Genomic DNA, 14,568 nt, shown 5'->3' with positions numbered 1-14,568 from the left:
CGTAAAGGTGCTGGCCCTCGTCTTCATTCGGAAGCTTCTCGACTTTTTCTTTACCAAGAGGGAGCTCAGCTATCTGGACGACTTGATGCCCGAGAGCAAGAAGAAGAAAGAGGATGACAAGAAGAAGAAGGAGAGGGAGAAACGGGTAACAGACAGTAGCACTTTAAAGCCATTAGTTCCCCCCCCCCCCGACAACATTCACCGTCTAGCACGCTAACATGACTTGCCCCCCGCAGAAATCCAACTAGCAAACTATCCAACTATCCAACTAGCAAAGCCGCTCAGACGATGTCAATTTGACTGCACTCTCATGGGTACACTCGATTGTAATTCTCCGCTTGTCCCTTTGGTCCCAGGCTTTATTGCTCATTGAAGAACAGGTGGGCGCGAACGCTGTGAAGGTCCATTATGACGGTGGGAACCTGCTCAAGATCCCAGTCAAAACGTTCTCAGGGAGGTGAGTGGCGCCCACCGCGCAACAGGAGTACAATACGAAACATTACACTAGATCAATAAATGAAGGGCACACTTTTCTTTAGCTTTATCTTTGTATGATTTGACGATATCATTTTATTATGGTATAAAACAACAACAAAAAAATCTCCATCTCTACATTCTCGGTGTTGCAACGTGAAGGTAACCGTGACGATGTTAGTTCGGTAACGTGTTTATCTTGAACAGATCGTACAGAATAATCGCTCATACCCTCCCAGTGGATGAAGAGGCGGTAGGGGTGGGTGTCTGATATATCTAGCCCACGTGCTGAGTTTTAACCCTACTCAGGAATATACAGTAACGTCAGTGAGCGCATGGCCAAAATCGTAACTTGGCTATTTACTATACCTGTAGATAATGCCTTTTTATCGAACACACACACTCCCTGCGTGTTGCGTTTGTGTGTTGGGGAGGGATTGTTATGATGATACATACTGCTCCATCGTATCATGGCAAGGTAAAAAGGCTCTAAAACCATGTGAATACTAATGACTAATGTACACATTGATTACATAGAGAACTCACCCCAGACAACCATCCTCCAATAGTCACAATTGCCTCCAAAAGCAATTGTTACATATTTTCAGTGCGAGATACCATGACAGAGAAACGTTTTTGACCGAGAACTGGTGCCAAGTAGCCCTTGTTTGCTTCAATCTTTTGTTTGTTTACCTTATCCATATGCATGCATGTCTGTCTCCCCTCCCTTGTTCTGTCCTGTCCCTCGCTGCATGTAGCTCATGTGACCTCGGCAATGTTAATATCTCTGAGGAAATGGCCAAAAGCGGGGCATGCAAAGCAGTGGCGTTGAGCGCCGACTTCGGCCCGTCTATGAAGCGTAGCCAAAGGTAGCTATGCCGACAACGACTCGTCTTTAGCTGTCACCCCTTTTTGTCCTGAAAATGGAGGGGCCTTTTTTCCCAGGCACACCTCAGGTCTACTGAAATCTCATTAAGACAAGATCACATTGATAACTTACCCCTTGTAGATCATATAATTCTATTATATTCTGTGACTATTCTTATGTACAGTAACGAATCTAATATAACTAAATAATCGACTTAATTCTGTGACTAGCCCATGAATTAATTAATAGGTATGATAAGGACAATCTATCCATTCGTATGTAACGAGAGTATTAAGATCTTGCTTTTGCTGTGTCATAACTTGCATCATGTTCAGTCGCTTGTATGTTGTGAGATCTGAATTGTGTGTGGATATTTCCATAAAACAAGGATACATTCTATTTTCCTGAATATTGTATTTGCCTACGGATATATTTGCCTACGATATATAAAAGCAAAGCGTTGAAGAGGCTTTGCCCTGAGGTTCTTACATGTCCTGAGGATCTAGCTGGGTGCTGCCACGTTTTATCCTTCCGTCCCAATTATAATAGTTAAGAACAACATAATTTAACACATGAGCCCGCCATCTTCAAGTCTAGGGTGTTAACAACCGTATATTCTTAGAGCATGATATGAGCTTTGAGTTTAATTTTAGCATTGCCGTCTGACACTTTCACAGACAGCATTGCACTTGCATCAGAAACACATTTCCTGCTCATCCTTGACACATTGATATCCTGGCCCAGCACAGCACAACCAGCCCATTGATGCCTCTCTTCCCATCTGCTTCCCTCCCTTGTCTCTGGCAGCCAGGAGAAAGTAGCCTGTGTTAGAGTCAACATGGACACTACCGAGGCAGGAGGAGAGAGTTCAGCCTTAGAGACTGCCTTGTGATGGAGGAGACCTTGTCCTACCCCCCACCTAACCCCACAGAGGGCCACCCTGGTACAGGGAGCAAGCTAGGACTTGAGCAGAGCAATCAGACTGGTCTCTGGAAAAGAAGCCCCTTTTGTGGGTCTGCTGGGTCAACAGTTGAGCTCCAGTGACCTCCAGTGGTCCAGTGTAGCTATGGGGGTCTTGAGGCCCCCCAGTGCACAGAGGACTGACTGCCCCGCAGTGGCGAGCACATTGCCGGGACATGAATGAACCAGACTCACACTGCCTACCGAAACCCCGTGTCAACCAATCATTTCCCATGCCAAAGGATGGGGCCACCACCGTCACACATATGCGGAATCTTCTTCAATTGTTGTGTATGCGTAAATTTACTTAATTGTACTATATAAGGTATATTTTCTCATGTACATTTTAAGTTATATTTTATTACCAATTAAGAGATTCACACTTGCATCCTGTTTTTTTGGGGCACATGTCATGTGTGAGCTATTCTGGTTTGTCTACATTTTTTAAATAATATATATTTCCTTTCCAAAAATGTACTAAACACAAACCGGCTACACCAGCTCCAGAAACACATGTCAGTCAAGCCATGATGATTCAAGTTGTTATTTCTGTGATTTTCATCAGTGCAAACTGGTTACATCATGACTTAACACGGGTAATCTAAATCTAAACTGTTGCAAACCAAACGAAGAATGTAGACATTCGGACGCCTTTACCCCCATAATCTGTCTTGCTTGTGAAACATTGACAACGGTTGTAGTGGCGACATCTTTTCACTGCCCCTGTACTGTATCTGTACTGTATACTCTGCAAGTTGCATTCTCACTATTGGTATTGCTGCTCAGATGAAGTTGTTCAACTGAGAATATTTTTTGTTTTTAAGTATATGTTGTTATGCTGTTTCTGTGCTTTCTGTTGTATGTTTCTATGGAACATTTTCTGAAATACTAATTTTAAGGTTAAGAAAGTGATGGGATGAATAGTACAATAAGCACTTTAGATTTGTTTGCCAGTAGGAATTAGTGCACAGGCCTGAATTGAGTTAAAAAACCATTGAATCTGAAGATCCACAGAACTGTTGCTCAAATGTCTAGAAAAAGTTACAACTTTGAAATCAACATGATTTCTGATTGTGTGAAGTTTTTTTACACTCATCGCTTGTCTGTCACTATTCGCACAGTATTTCACTATTATAACCTATTTGTGTATTATTGTTGGATTTATTATTCTCGGGACAATTATTTTTGGTAAACAGGAAAGTGAACAAAAAAGTAATGTGCCGTTAGATTTCTTCTAAAAGCAATGAACAACGTTATTCTGTGCAGTCAAATTGTATTCTCACAATATTGTACAATTTATGCTGTACAAGTTTTGATACTTGTGTGTCACAATGTACACCGTATTAGTAGGTTCAATATTGCAGATGTCATTTTTATGCTGAAAAATATTTCCAAAAATGATCTGTAAAATGCAATTATATATTTCTCATTTGCTTAGCACACATGCTCCTGTTTTAGCAATAATATACGAGTTTTCAGTACGATACAATGTCTGGAGTGATGCTTCTATTGAGCTGTCTAGGGGGAGGTTGTCAAACCCCATCCACGTTGTGTGTCTCCTCTATTGACTATTAGTGTGTAGCTGATTTATACAGACAATAGCTTACGTGCCTTGTGAATGCTCTTTGTTGGTCTTTTATTCATACTGTAGACATAGTGTTAATGTTCAAGTAGTACACACACACATTGCCCAAAATGCGTAAGAGAGACGAGCAAGCTAGGACGGCATATCGACAGGCTGTTCATATCGGTTGAAACTGAAGTGAAATATGAATGTAGTAGTGCTCTGAATGTTTTTGTGAAAGTCACGTCCTCCTCAACCCGACAACCAACCTGATGTATTACATGACAAATATGAACTCATTAGTACACACTTCATCATACTAATTTGTCAATAATGCACTGTATGTGTTTGTATGTCACAGATGTAGTGTTTGTTCACGAATGGGTATGAACTGTAATTTTTGACATGCAATATCAGTGAATGTGCACAGAATTATTGTAACTTCAATATCACTAATGAAATTTACAGAAATCTAATGCATTTCGCCAAACACCTATCTTTTAACAAAAATTTAAATGTGCATTGTTGCAATTCGTTTGAACACAATTCTGGTAAAATGTTGGCTATTTTAAGTCATTACAAATGTTGTTTTGGTATTTGTGATACTATATGTATGCAGTAGGTACAATTCATTGTAGAACACAAATGGTATTGCAGTGCAATGGATTCCATCTGTATTATATGATCTTTACCATAAATAATATATGGCTCTGATCTGTACCATAAACAGGGTATTCTTTAGGACCATGTATTACACTGACCTCACTACTGCTGTCAGTCAAGCACAGAACATTCTCCTGTAATATGTTGTTGAATACGATAAGAACATGTAGGATGGAAACTATTTTTTGTAAGTGTTGATGGAAAGCAATTAAAAGTAAATGAAATGTCTATTGTTCCTCTCTGCATATTTAAGCCAAGTGCAAAGCACAACATCAGTATGTACAATACCTACGGTGAATCCCAAACCCCTACCAACTCTCTCGGAGGGCTCTCCGTTGTCACGTGTTGCAGACGAAACTCGCAGGGTGACTTCAAGAGTGGCGAAGGGATCAAATAAACCCATCAACTCCAGGACACACCCTTGACTTGAATGATGCAATTCATGTTCAACATTTAAATAATAAAACAAGCATGAAATTCAAATGAAATAATTCCCCCTGTCGTTTTACACGATAAAAACCTTGGTAACAGTTTAATGTGGGAAGTATTTCAGATGTAAAGTGTCATGTCTCGAAATCAGACACAAATAAATACAGGTGACTCATAATTAGGCAAGCCGATATTAATTTGTTAAATTGCGCAAACTCAAAAATAATGCTGTGCGTTATGGGATACCACTTCGCTCTGAAGCCGCAGTGGTGGGAAAAGTATCCAATTGTCATACTTGAGTAAAAGTAAAGATACCTTAATAGAAAATGACTCAAGTAAAAGTGAAAGTCACCCAGTAAAATACTGCTTGAAGTATTTGGTTTTAAATATACTTAAGTATCCAAAGTAAATGTAATTGATAAAATATACTTAAGTATCAAAAGTAAAAGTATAAATCATTTTGAATTCCTAATATTAAGCAAATCAAGACAGCATCATTTTCTTGTTTTTATTTATTTATGGATAGCCAGGGGCACCCTCCAATGCGCAGACATAATTTACAAACAAAGCATAGGTTTAGTGAGTCCACCAGATCAGAGGCTGTAGGGATGACCGGGATGTTCTTTTGATAAGTCTGTGAATTAGAACATTTTATTGTCCTGCTCAGCATTTAAAAATGTGTAACGAGTACTTTTGGGTGTCAGGGAAAATGAAGGGAGTAAAAAGTACATACTTTTCTTTAGGAATGTAGTGACGTAAAAGTTGTCTAAAATATAAATAGTAAAGTACAGATACCCCAATAAACTACTTAAGTAGTACTTTCAAGTATTTTTACACCACTGGAAGCCAGTGTAGCAGATTCTGTCAAAGTGGCTATCGGAGGGTCCAATTAGCTTCTACACCCCCCATAATTTTCAGTCACTCAGTTTTGAGACACTTGTGCATATGGTGGAGGCGCGTGTGAATGCGCAAATGGAGGGGCGAGGGAAACAGGATGATTTGGGATTCAGCTAGAGCTTTTTAAACTGTTCAAGAGATAAAATGCATTATTCTGTAGTGTAGAGATTAAAGAAAAACACCAGACTAAATAAATTGAGATTGAAGGTGAAATTTAACATGTTTAATCAAAATGATATCCCTATATTAAAAGGTCATATTTGGCAGCTTTGGGGATTTTCAGCACTTTGTAGACTTTGTTCTGGAACATTGTGGTGAAGTGAGGTCGGGAGTTGATGGACAGGAGGGTACATAGCGGCAACTTTCCCGTTCTCCTGATCCTCCACGTCCCAGATCCCAGAACTGTGAAGTGTAGCACAGTGGGAATCAGTGTGAGAGAACAAAGTACAGGGCTTTCTTCATAACGCACCAAATGGAAGAAAACGGACTGAAACAGAGGGAAAGTGACCAATAACAAACTTGTTTTCATTTTCTATTGCAAAACGTATTTGTCACATGCTTCGTAAACTACAGGTGTAGACTAACAGTGAAATGCTTACTTCCCAACAATGCAGAGAAAAATATATAGAAATAGAAAAATAATAACAAGGAATATATACACAATGAGTAACATTTTATTTATATACAGTACCAGTCAAAAGTTTGGATACACCTACTCATTCAAGGGTTTTTCTTTATTTGTACTAGACAAAGGGAAGACATCAAAACTTTGAAATAACACATATGGAATTATGTAGTAACCAAAAAAGTGTTAAACAAATCAAAATATATTCCATGACAACCGAGGTAGAGCCAAGGTCAAACGCAGGTGGTGGTAAAAGCTCAGAACCTTATGTGTGGTCAAGGGAAACGTGTGTGAAAGGAAAATAAATGACCTACAGTGCCTTCGGAAAGTATTCGTACCCCTTGACTTCTTCCACATTTTGTTACGTTACAGCCTTGTTCTAAAATTGATTAAATATTTTTTTCCCTCATCAGTCTACACAAAATACCCCATAATGGCAAAGCAAAAACTGGTTTCTAGAATTGTTGCTAATTTATTAAAAATAAAAAACAGAAATATCACATTTACATACAGTACTAGCCAAAAGTTTGGGCACACCGACTCATTCAAGGTTTTTCTTTATTTTTACTATCTTCTACATTGTAGAATAATACTGAAGACATAAAAACTATGAAATAACACATTTGAAAACATGTAGTAACCAAAAAAGTGTTAAACAAATCAACATATATTTTAGATTCTTCAAAGTAGCCACCCTTTGCCTTGACAGCGTTGCACACTCTGTAAGTGCTGTTATTGTGAAGTGGAAACGTCTAGGAGCAACAACGGCTCAGCCAGGAAGTGGTAGGCCACACACGCAGAATGGGACAGACGAGTGCTGACGCGCCCAGCGCGTAAAAATCTGTCCTCGGTTGCAACACTCACTACAAACTGTTCGTTCCAAACTGCCTCTGGAAGCAACATCAGCACAAGAACTGTTCGTTGGGAGCTTCATGAAATGGGTTTCCATGGCCGAGCAGCCGCACACAAGCCTAAGATCACGATGCACAATGCCAAGCGTCGGCTGGAGTGGTGTAAAGCTCGCAGCCATTGGACTCCGGAGCAATGGAAACGCGTTCTCTGGCGTGATGAATCACGCTTCACCATCTGGCAGTCCGATGGACTAATCTGGGTTTGGCGGATGCCAGGAGAACGTTAACTGCCCTAATGCATAGTGCCAATTGTAAGGTTTGATGGAGGAGGAATAATGGTCTGGGGCTGTTTTTCATGGTTCGGGCTAGGCCCCTTAGTTCCAGTGAAGGGAAATCTTAACGCTACAGCATACAATGACATTCTAGACCGGTGGTTCCCAAACTTTTTATAGTCCCAAACATTCAACCTCCAGCTGCGTACCCCCTCTAGCACCTTGGTCAGCGCACTCTCAAATGTTGTTTTTTGACATCATTGTAAGCCTGCAACACACACACTATCCGATACATTTATTAAACATAAGAATGAGTGTGAGTTTTTGTCACAACCCGGCTCGTGGGAAGTGACAAAGAGCTCTTATAGGACCAGGGCACAAATAATAATAATCAATCATTTTGCTCTTTATTTAGCCATCTTACATATAAAACCTTATTTGTTCATCAAAAATTGTGAATAACTCACCACAGGTTAATGAGAAGGGTGTGCTTGAAAGGATGCACATGACTGCAATGTTGGGTTGTATTGGAGAGTCTGTCTTAAATAATTTCCCACACAGTCTGTGCCTGTATTTGGTTTTCATGCTAGTGATGGCTGAGAATCAACTCTCACATAGGTATGTGGTTGCAAAGGGCAGTGTCTTAACAGCGAGATTTGCCAAGGCAAGAAAATGAGAGCAGACCTATCCAGAAATCTGGCAGTGGCTTCTGATTAAATTCAATTTTCACAGAACTGCTTGTTGCAATTTCGATGAGGCTCTCTTGTTCAGATATCGGTAAGTGGACTGGAGGCAGGACATGAAAGGGATAACGAATCCAGTTGTTTGTGTCGTCCGTTTCGAGAAAGTACCTGCGTAATTGTGCATCCAACTCACTCAGGTGCTTCGCTATATCACATTTGACATTGTCCGTAAGCTTGAGTTCATTTGCACACAAAAAATTATACAATGATGGAAAGACCTGTGTGTTGTCCTTGTTAACTTCTTTGGTATAGGGAGCAGCATTTTCACTTTTGGATGCATTTCGTGCCCATAGTGAACTGCCTCCTACTCTGTCCCACATGCTAATATATGCATATTATTATTACTATTTGATATAAAACACTCTGAAGTTTCTAAAACTGTTTGAATGATGTCTGTGAGTATAACAGAACTCATATGGCAGGCAAAAACCTGAGAAAAAATCCAAACAGGAAGTGAAAATTCTGAGAGTGGTCGTTGTTAAAGTCATCGTCTATTCAATTCCCTGTAATATATGGATCTGTTTGCACTTCATACGCCTTCCACTAGATGTCAACAGTCAGTAGTATGTGTAATGAAGCTTATGCTGTGTTGTGGGACCGGATGGGAGGGGAATGAGTCAGTGGTCTGGCAGATTGCCAGTTCTTGGTCACGCGCTTTCCTCATTATACCGTCATGCGTTCCATTACTTATAGAGACTGAAAAGAATTCTCCGGTTGGAACCTTATTGGATATAAATGATAACAACATCCTGAAGATTGATTCTCTACTAAGTTTGACCAGTTTATTCGACCTGGAATATAACTTTTTGAAGTTTTCGTCCGACGTTTGCCTGCATCTGCGCGAGCGTTTGGACACGTGTACTACACATGCTAGCAAAATTAGCTAATTGCAGAAAGAAAAGAGCTCTAACTTCTTAATCATAGCCTCAATTTTGTCCCGCACATTGAATATAGTTGCGGAGAGTCCCTATAATCCTAGATTCAGATCATTCAGACGAGAAAAAGTATCACCCAGATAGGCCAGTCGTGTGAGAAACTCGTTATCATGCAAGTGGTCAGACAAGTGAAAATTATGGTCAGTAAAGAAAACTTTAAGCTCGTCTCTCTATTCCAAAAAAAATTGTCAATACTTTGCCCCTTGATAACCAGCGCACGTTGTAAATGTTGTAAAAGCGTTACATGGTCTCTGCTCATATCATTGCATAATGCAGAAAATACACGAGAGTTCAGGGGCCTTGCTTTAACAAAGTTAACCATTTTCACTGTAGTGTCCAAAACGTCTTTCAAGCTGTCAGGCCTTGGCAGCAAGAGCCTCTCGGTGGATGCTGCAGTGTACCCAAGTGGCGTCGGGAGCAACTGCTTACACGCGCGTTACCACTCCACCATGTCTCCCTCAAATCAAAGTTGGCCCAGTCTCCCAGTCCCTGCCGCTGAAAAATATCCCCAGAGCATGATGCTGCTATCACCATGCTTCATCATAGCGATGGTGCCAGGTTTCATCCAAACGTGACACTTGGCATTCAGGCCAAAGAGTTCAATCTTGGTTTCATCAGACCAGAAAATCTTGTTTCTCGTGGTCTGAGAGTCCTTTGGATGCCTTTTGGAAAACTCCAAGCGGTCTGTGATGTGCCTTTTACTGAGGAGTGGCTTCCATCTGGCCACTCTACCAGGCCTGATTGGTGGAGTGCTGCAGAGATGGTTGTCCTTCTGGAAGGCTCTCCCATCTCCACAGAGGAACTCTGGAGGTCTGTCAGAGTGACCATCAGGGCCTTCTCTGCAAATTGCTCAGTTTGGCCAGGTAGCTAACTCTAGGAAGAGTCTTGGTGGCTCCAAACTTCTTCAATTTAAGAATGATGGAGGCCATTTTGTTCTTGGGGACCATCAATGCTGCAGACATTTTTTTGGTACCCATCTTCAGATCTGTGCCTCGACACAAACCTGTCTCGGAGCTCTACGGACAATTCCTTTGACCTCATGGCTTGGTTTTTGCTCTGACATGCACTGTCATACCTTATATAGACGTGTGCCTTTCCAAATCATGTCCAATCAATTGAATTTACCACAGGTGGACTCCAATCAAGTTGTAGAAACATCTCAAGGATGATCAATGGAAACAGGATGCACCTGAGCTAAATTTCTAGTCTCATATCAAAGGGTCTGAATACTTATGTAAATAAGGTATTTAATTTTTTTATATTTTTTATAAATTTGCTAAACTTTCTAAGAACCTGTTTTCGCTTTGTCATTATGGGGTATTGTGTGTAGATTGATGAGGAAAAAAAAACAAATTTCATCAATTTTATAATAAGGCTGTAATGTAACTAAATTTGGAAAAAGAGAAGGGGTCTGAATACTTTCCCAATAGTCTGTATGTAATTGCATGTTACCAGGTGTTACATTGGGGGTATAGAGTTGAGACCTTTGGGATGCTATCATACCATTGGAATTCAATAGATCTCTCTTGAAAAAGGTCACAAAAAAATGTCAAATTCTGAGGAACGTAATTTCACCAATTTACCACAGAATATAACTAAATAACTGCAATTGTGACGATTCCAGGTTTGCAGACTCGTGCGACATCGTTTCTCAGTGCGATGATGGCCTAGAAAACACCACCGTACAGGAATGAGTGTGACGAAATGACACTTGTCCCTGGGCATATACAACGCGTGTGACAAAACATTTATTTGTACTGCTCTAATTACGTTGGTAAACAGTTTATAATAGCAATAAGGCACCTCGGGTGTTTGTGGTATATGGTATATCAGACCGTATACCACGGGTATGACAAAACATGTATTTTTACTGCTCTAATTACGTTGGTATATATGGCCAATATACCACGGTTAAGGGCTGTGTCCAGGCACTTCGCGTTGCGTCGTAGTTAGGCCTAGTTTATCTCTGATGAAAACAGAGACGTCAACTCCCATCTTCTTTGGTTTGCAAAACTCAGTTGAGAGAAACACATTTCCGTGCCTGTCGTTTGTTGACATGACGGCCAAATTCAATGCAAATTCAATGCCTTTACCCTTTCCACCATTCCGGATGACTTCGGTTGATTGTAACAATTACTCATCGTCCCTTTCAGAACTAAAATTGGGCCTGATCGAGTCTTCAGGTTCAGACTCCGAGTCCGATAATGCCTCAAAGAATTACATAATTGCCAGAGATACCAGCTTGGCAACTCGTTTCAGTATTCTTCAACCGGCGTATTTTCTTTGTCAAACTTCGAAGTAATGAGCTAACGTTAGTTTGCTAACTAGCAAGCATTTCAGTCTATTTCCTAGTCTACTCACCCAACCAGCAACCAGGGAAGAAGTGTAAAAGGATGTCAAAGTGCCAAATTCCTAAACAACATAAAGCAGATGGCAAGTGAAGCCTAGAGAGAGAAATAAATAACATTTGATCAAATCAAAATACATTGATCCATCATCAAACCATCATTTATTCAAAATGTTAATGTTGGAACTATACTGATAATTTCACAACAACAGCAGATAACAGTATGTTTCTTAATCCTGTGACAAGTCTGTCTAAATATCAATTCAGTAGTAATACCAGGTGCACAACAAGTAGTGACGTCATCTTGGCAGTGGAGATAGCCCATCAAATAACAGGCAAACAGACATGCAACCTGAAGAGACAGACAACATAAGCATTTCAATGTATTGTCACGGAACTCTACTGTACAGCTGAGGATCTTCAGTACATAAACAGAATCTTGAAAATTGACTGGTACATCCCAGGTATGCGTTTTTACCTCAGTGTGTGGATTTATTTACCTGAGTTAGCAAAACAAATTGGGCAAATGGCCAAGGGGGAAGGAACAACACATTGCAAGCACCAAAAATTACTAGGGATCTTCCTCCAGGGTTGGAATGCCTACAAAATGGTGCAAAGACAACACTATTATTTGCATGAATCATCAGTGACATGTATTCATTTATCTAAGTGAATATATATCTAACTGAATATGTATCTATAAAACATAAATAGGGTTTTGAAAAGAGTGGTGAAGCCCAAGATGGTTATAAATAGTTAAGATGAATGGCATGTGAACTGAAAATACGTGTTCACAGCAGCATCTGCAGGACAAAGAAGGGATAGGAGAAGCTCTCCCTCAGCGGTGGAGTCCACATGACCCGAGTGCTCTGGAATACATAGCATGAGTTGAGATTATGCACTGATATATTTTTGGCCGATACCGATATCCAATATTTTCCTTGCCAAAAAAAATGATACCGATATTACATTTTTTTGCGGCCTTTTAAGCATTCTAGTACAGTTAAATAGTTAACACACACACACGGACGCAGCGGTCTAAGGCACTGCATCTCAGTGCAAGAGGTGTAACTGCAGTCCTTGGTTCGAATCCAGGCTGTATCACATCCGGCCATGATTGGGAGTCCCATAGGGCGGCACACAATTGGCCCAGCATTGTTCGGGCCGTCATTGTAAATAATAATTTGTTCTTAACTGACTTGCCTAGTTAAATAAAGGTTACACACACACACACACCACACTGACCAACAAGTTATTTGTTGGCATTTATGTACAGTATGTCCCCATTACCAGTAAAACATAATCAAAACCTATTTCTTTCACTTACTTGCTGTTCAGTCCTTTCATTCTTACCAGGATTTCTATGGAACACCGTTTGCTACTTTGCGCGTCAAAAAAGATACACTTCAAATAACACTATTTGAGTGTCAAATAAGCTTGTTGACATTTTTTTTAAACATTTTAGTCATTTAGCAGACGCTCTTATCCAGAGCGACTTACAGTAGAGTGCATACATTTTATTAATTTTTTTACATACTGAGACAAGGATATCCCTACCGGCCAAACCCTCCCTAACCCGGACGACGCTATGCCAATTGTGCGTCGCCCCACGGACCTCCCGGTTGCGGCCGGCTGCGACAGAGCCTGGGTGCGAACCCAGAGACTCTGGTGGCGCAGCTAGCACTGCGTTGCAGTGCCCTAGACCACTGCGCCACCCGGGAGGTACGACCAACCAGGACCTGAATATGACAGCACATCACATAAATAATTTAACACGTTCATAATTTTTTCACGTAGTTATTACACTATCACTCGTATTTCATATGTAACGATTCATCTATACATATGCTATGATGCTGGTAAAGTTGTCCTGCGCACCTATAGTGCTGGTCATAAAAAAAACCTAGCTAGCTCATGGATGCAAACAATGTTCTTCCCCAAAAACATATCAAAAGGACATAATCTGTTTCAGTAGCTATAGTTAGCTAGCTGACTATATAGCTAAGTGTCATCATCTAAAATAATCCTAATTTATAAAACAGTTCTTATTTGATTAATGGTGGTCGGACCCATCTATGTGAAGCTAGCCACAATAAGAATTAGCCACAATAGTGGAAAGTATGGCATAATTCTACTTTTTTTATTAATTTGCATCACTGTCAATGACATACTTTTATTTTGAAGGCAACCCGCAAATTCCACTATTGTGCCTAATCCTTACTGTGGCTAGCTTCACAACACATAACCTGGTCTGGTCGAGCATCACTAGCCAGATGAAGCTAGCTGGCTGCTTATAACGTTAGCTTTGGGCAACAGGGTTAAGTAGCTGGCTAGCTATTTATTTTCATGAACTGAAGTTAAATTTGACTGGGCAAACAACAAGTGGCAACCTAGCTAATACTTTCTCACAAGGATTCCTAAATCATTGATAAGAATAATGAAAATGACTGCAGTTTCTACTGGTCATTGTTTTCAGGCTGGTTGTATTGGTGCTAGCTAGGTATCAAGCTAAAGCTAGCTACCCCAGAAGTTGTGGTCGAACAAATTATGCTTTATTACCAACGCGGTATTGTAAATAACATCGTTCATGGCCGGTGTTTGCAGACTTTTTTGTACAGCTTTGACAGTGCTACTGTATCCTTTTTGATACCCAAACAGCGTTCCATAGTATGTATGTCGTGAAGTTAATAGCAGTGACGCTATTACTGTGTAACTCTGTTAGGGCAACATCTGAAAAATAGCGCACTTGGTAGTGTGCACCAGTGCTCGACCAGTCGGCAAAAGCCAACATCACCCACGACAGAGAACGGTTGATTGTCAAGGTCAACGAATTACATTATCTTGGCTTTAATGGATTTCGCCTTTGAGTTGTCTCACTGAAATGTTCTTACTCTTTCAAATGACTGCTCAACTCATTACGTTATGTACCTATGTTATATA

At 40.4% G+C, this 14,568-nt stretch overlaps 1 protein-coding gene across 1 annotated transcript in view; it reads left to right on the top strand.

Moving 5' to 3' along the window:
- LOC120026757 (sodium bicarbonate cotransporter 3-like) overlaps positions 1-745 on the top strand; it is a 32,403-nt gene extending 31,658 nt beyond the window's left edge. The window contains exons 23-25 of the mRNA XM_038971476.1: positions 8-175; positions 357-457; positions 682-745. Of these exons, the coding sequence (XP_038827404.1) occupies positions 8-175; positions 357-457; positions 682-745 (333 nt within the window). The remainder of the gene's footprint in view (positions 1-7; positions 176-356; positions 458-681) is intronic.
- Positions 746-14,568: the final 13,823 nt, after the last annotated feature.

This window comes from Salvelinus namaycush, chromosome 32, assembly GCF_016432855.1.
Source record: "Salvelinus namaycush isolate Seneca chromosome 32, SaNama_1.0, whole genome shotgun sequence".
In the NCBI taxonomy this organism is placed as follows: Eukaryota; Metazoa; Chordata; class Actinopteri; order Salmoniformes; family Salmonidae; genus Salvelinus; species Salvelinus namaycush.
The sequence above is the reverse complement of the archived record's forward strand: the minus strand, read 5'-3'. Positions and strand labels throughout refer to the sequence as shown.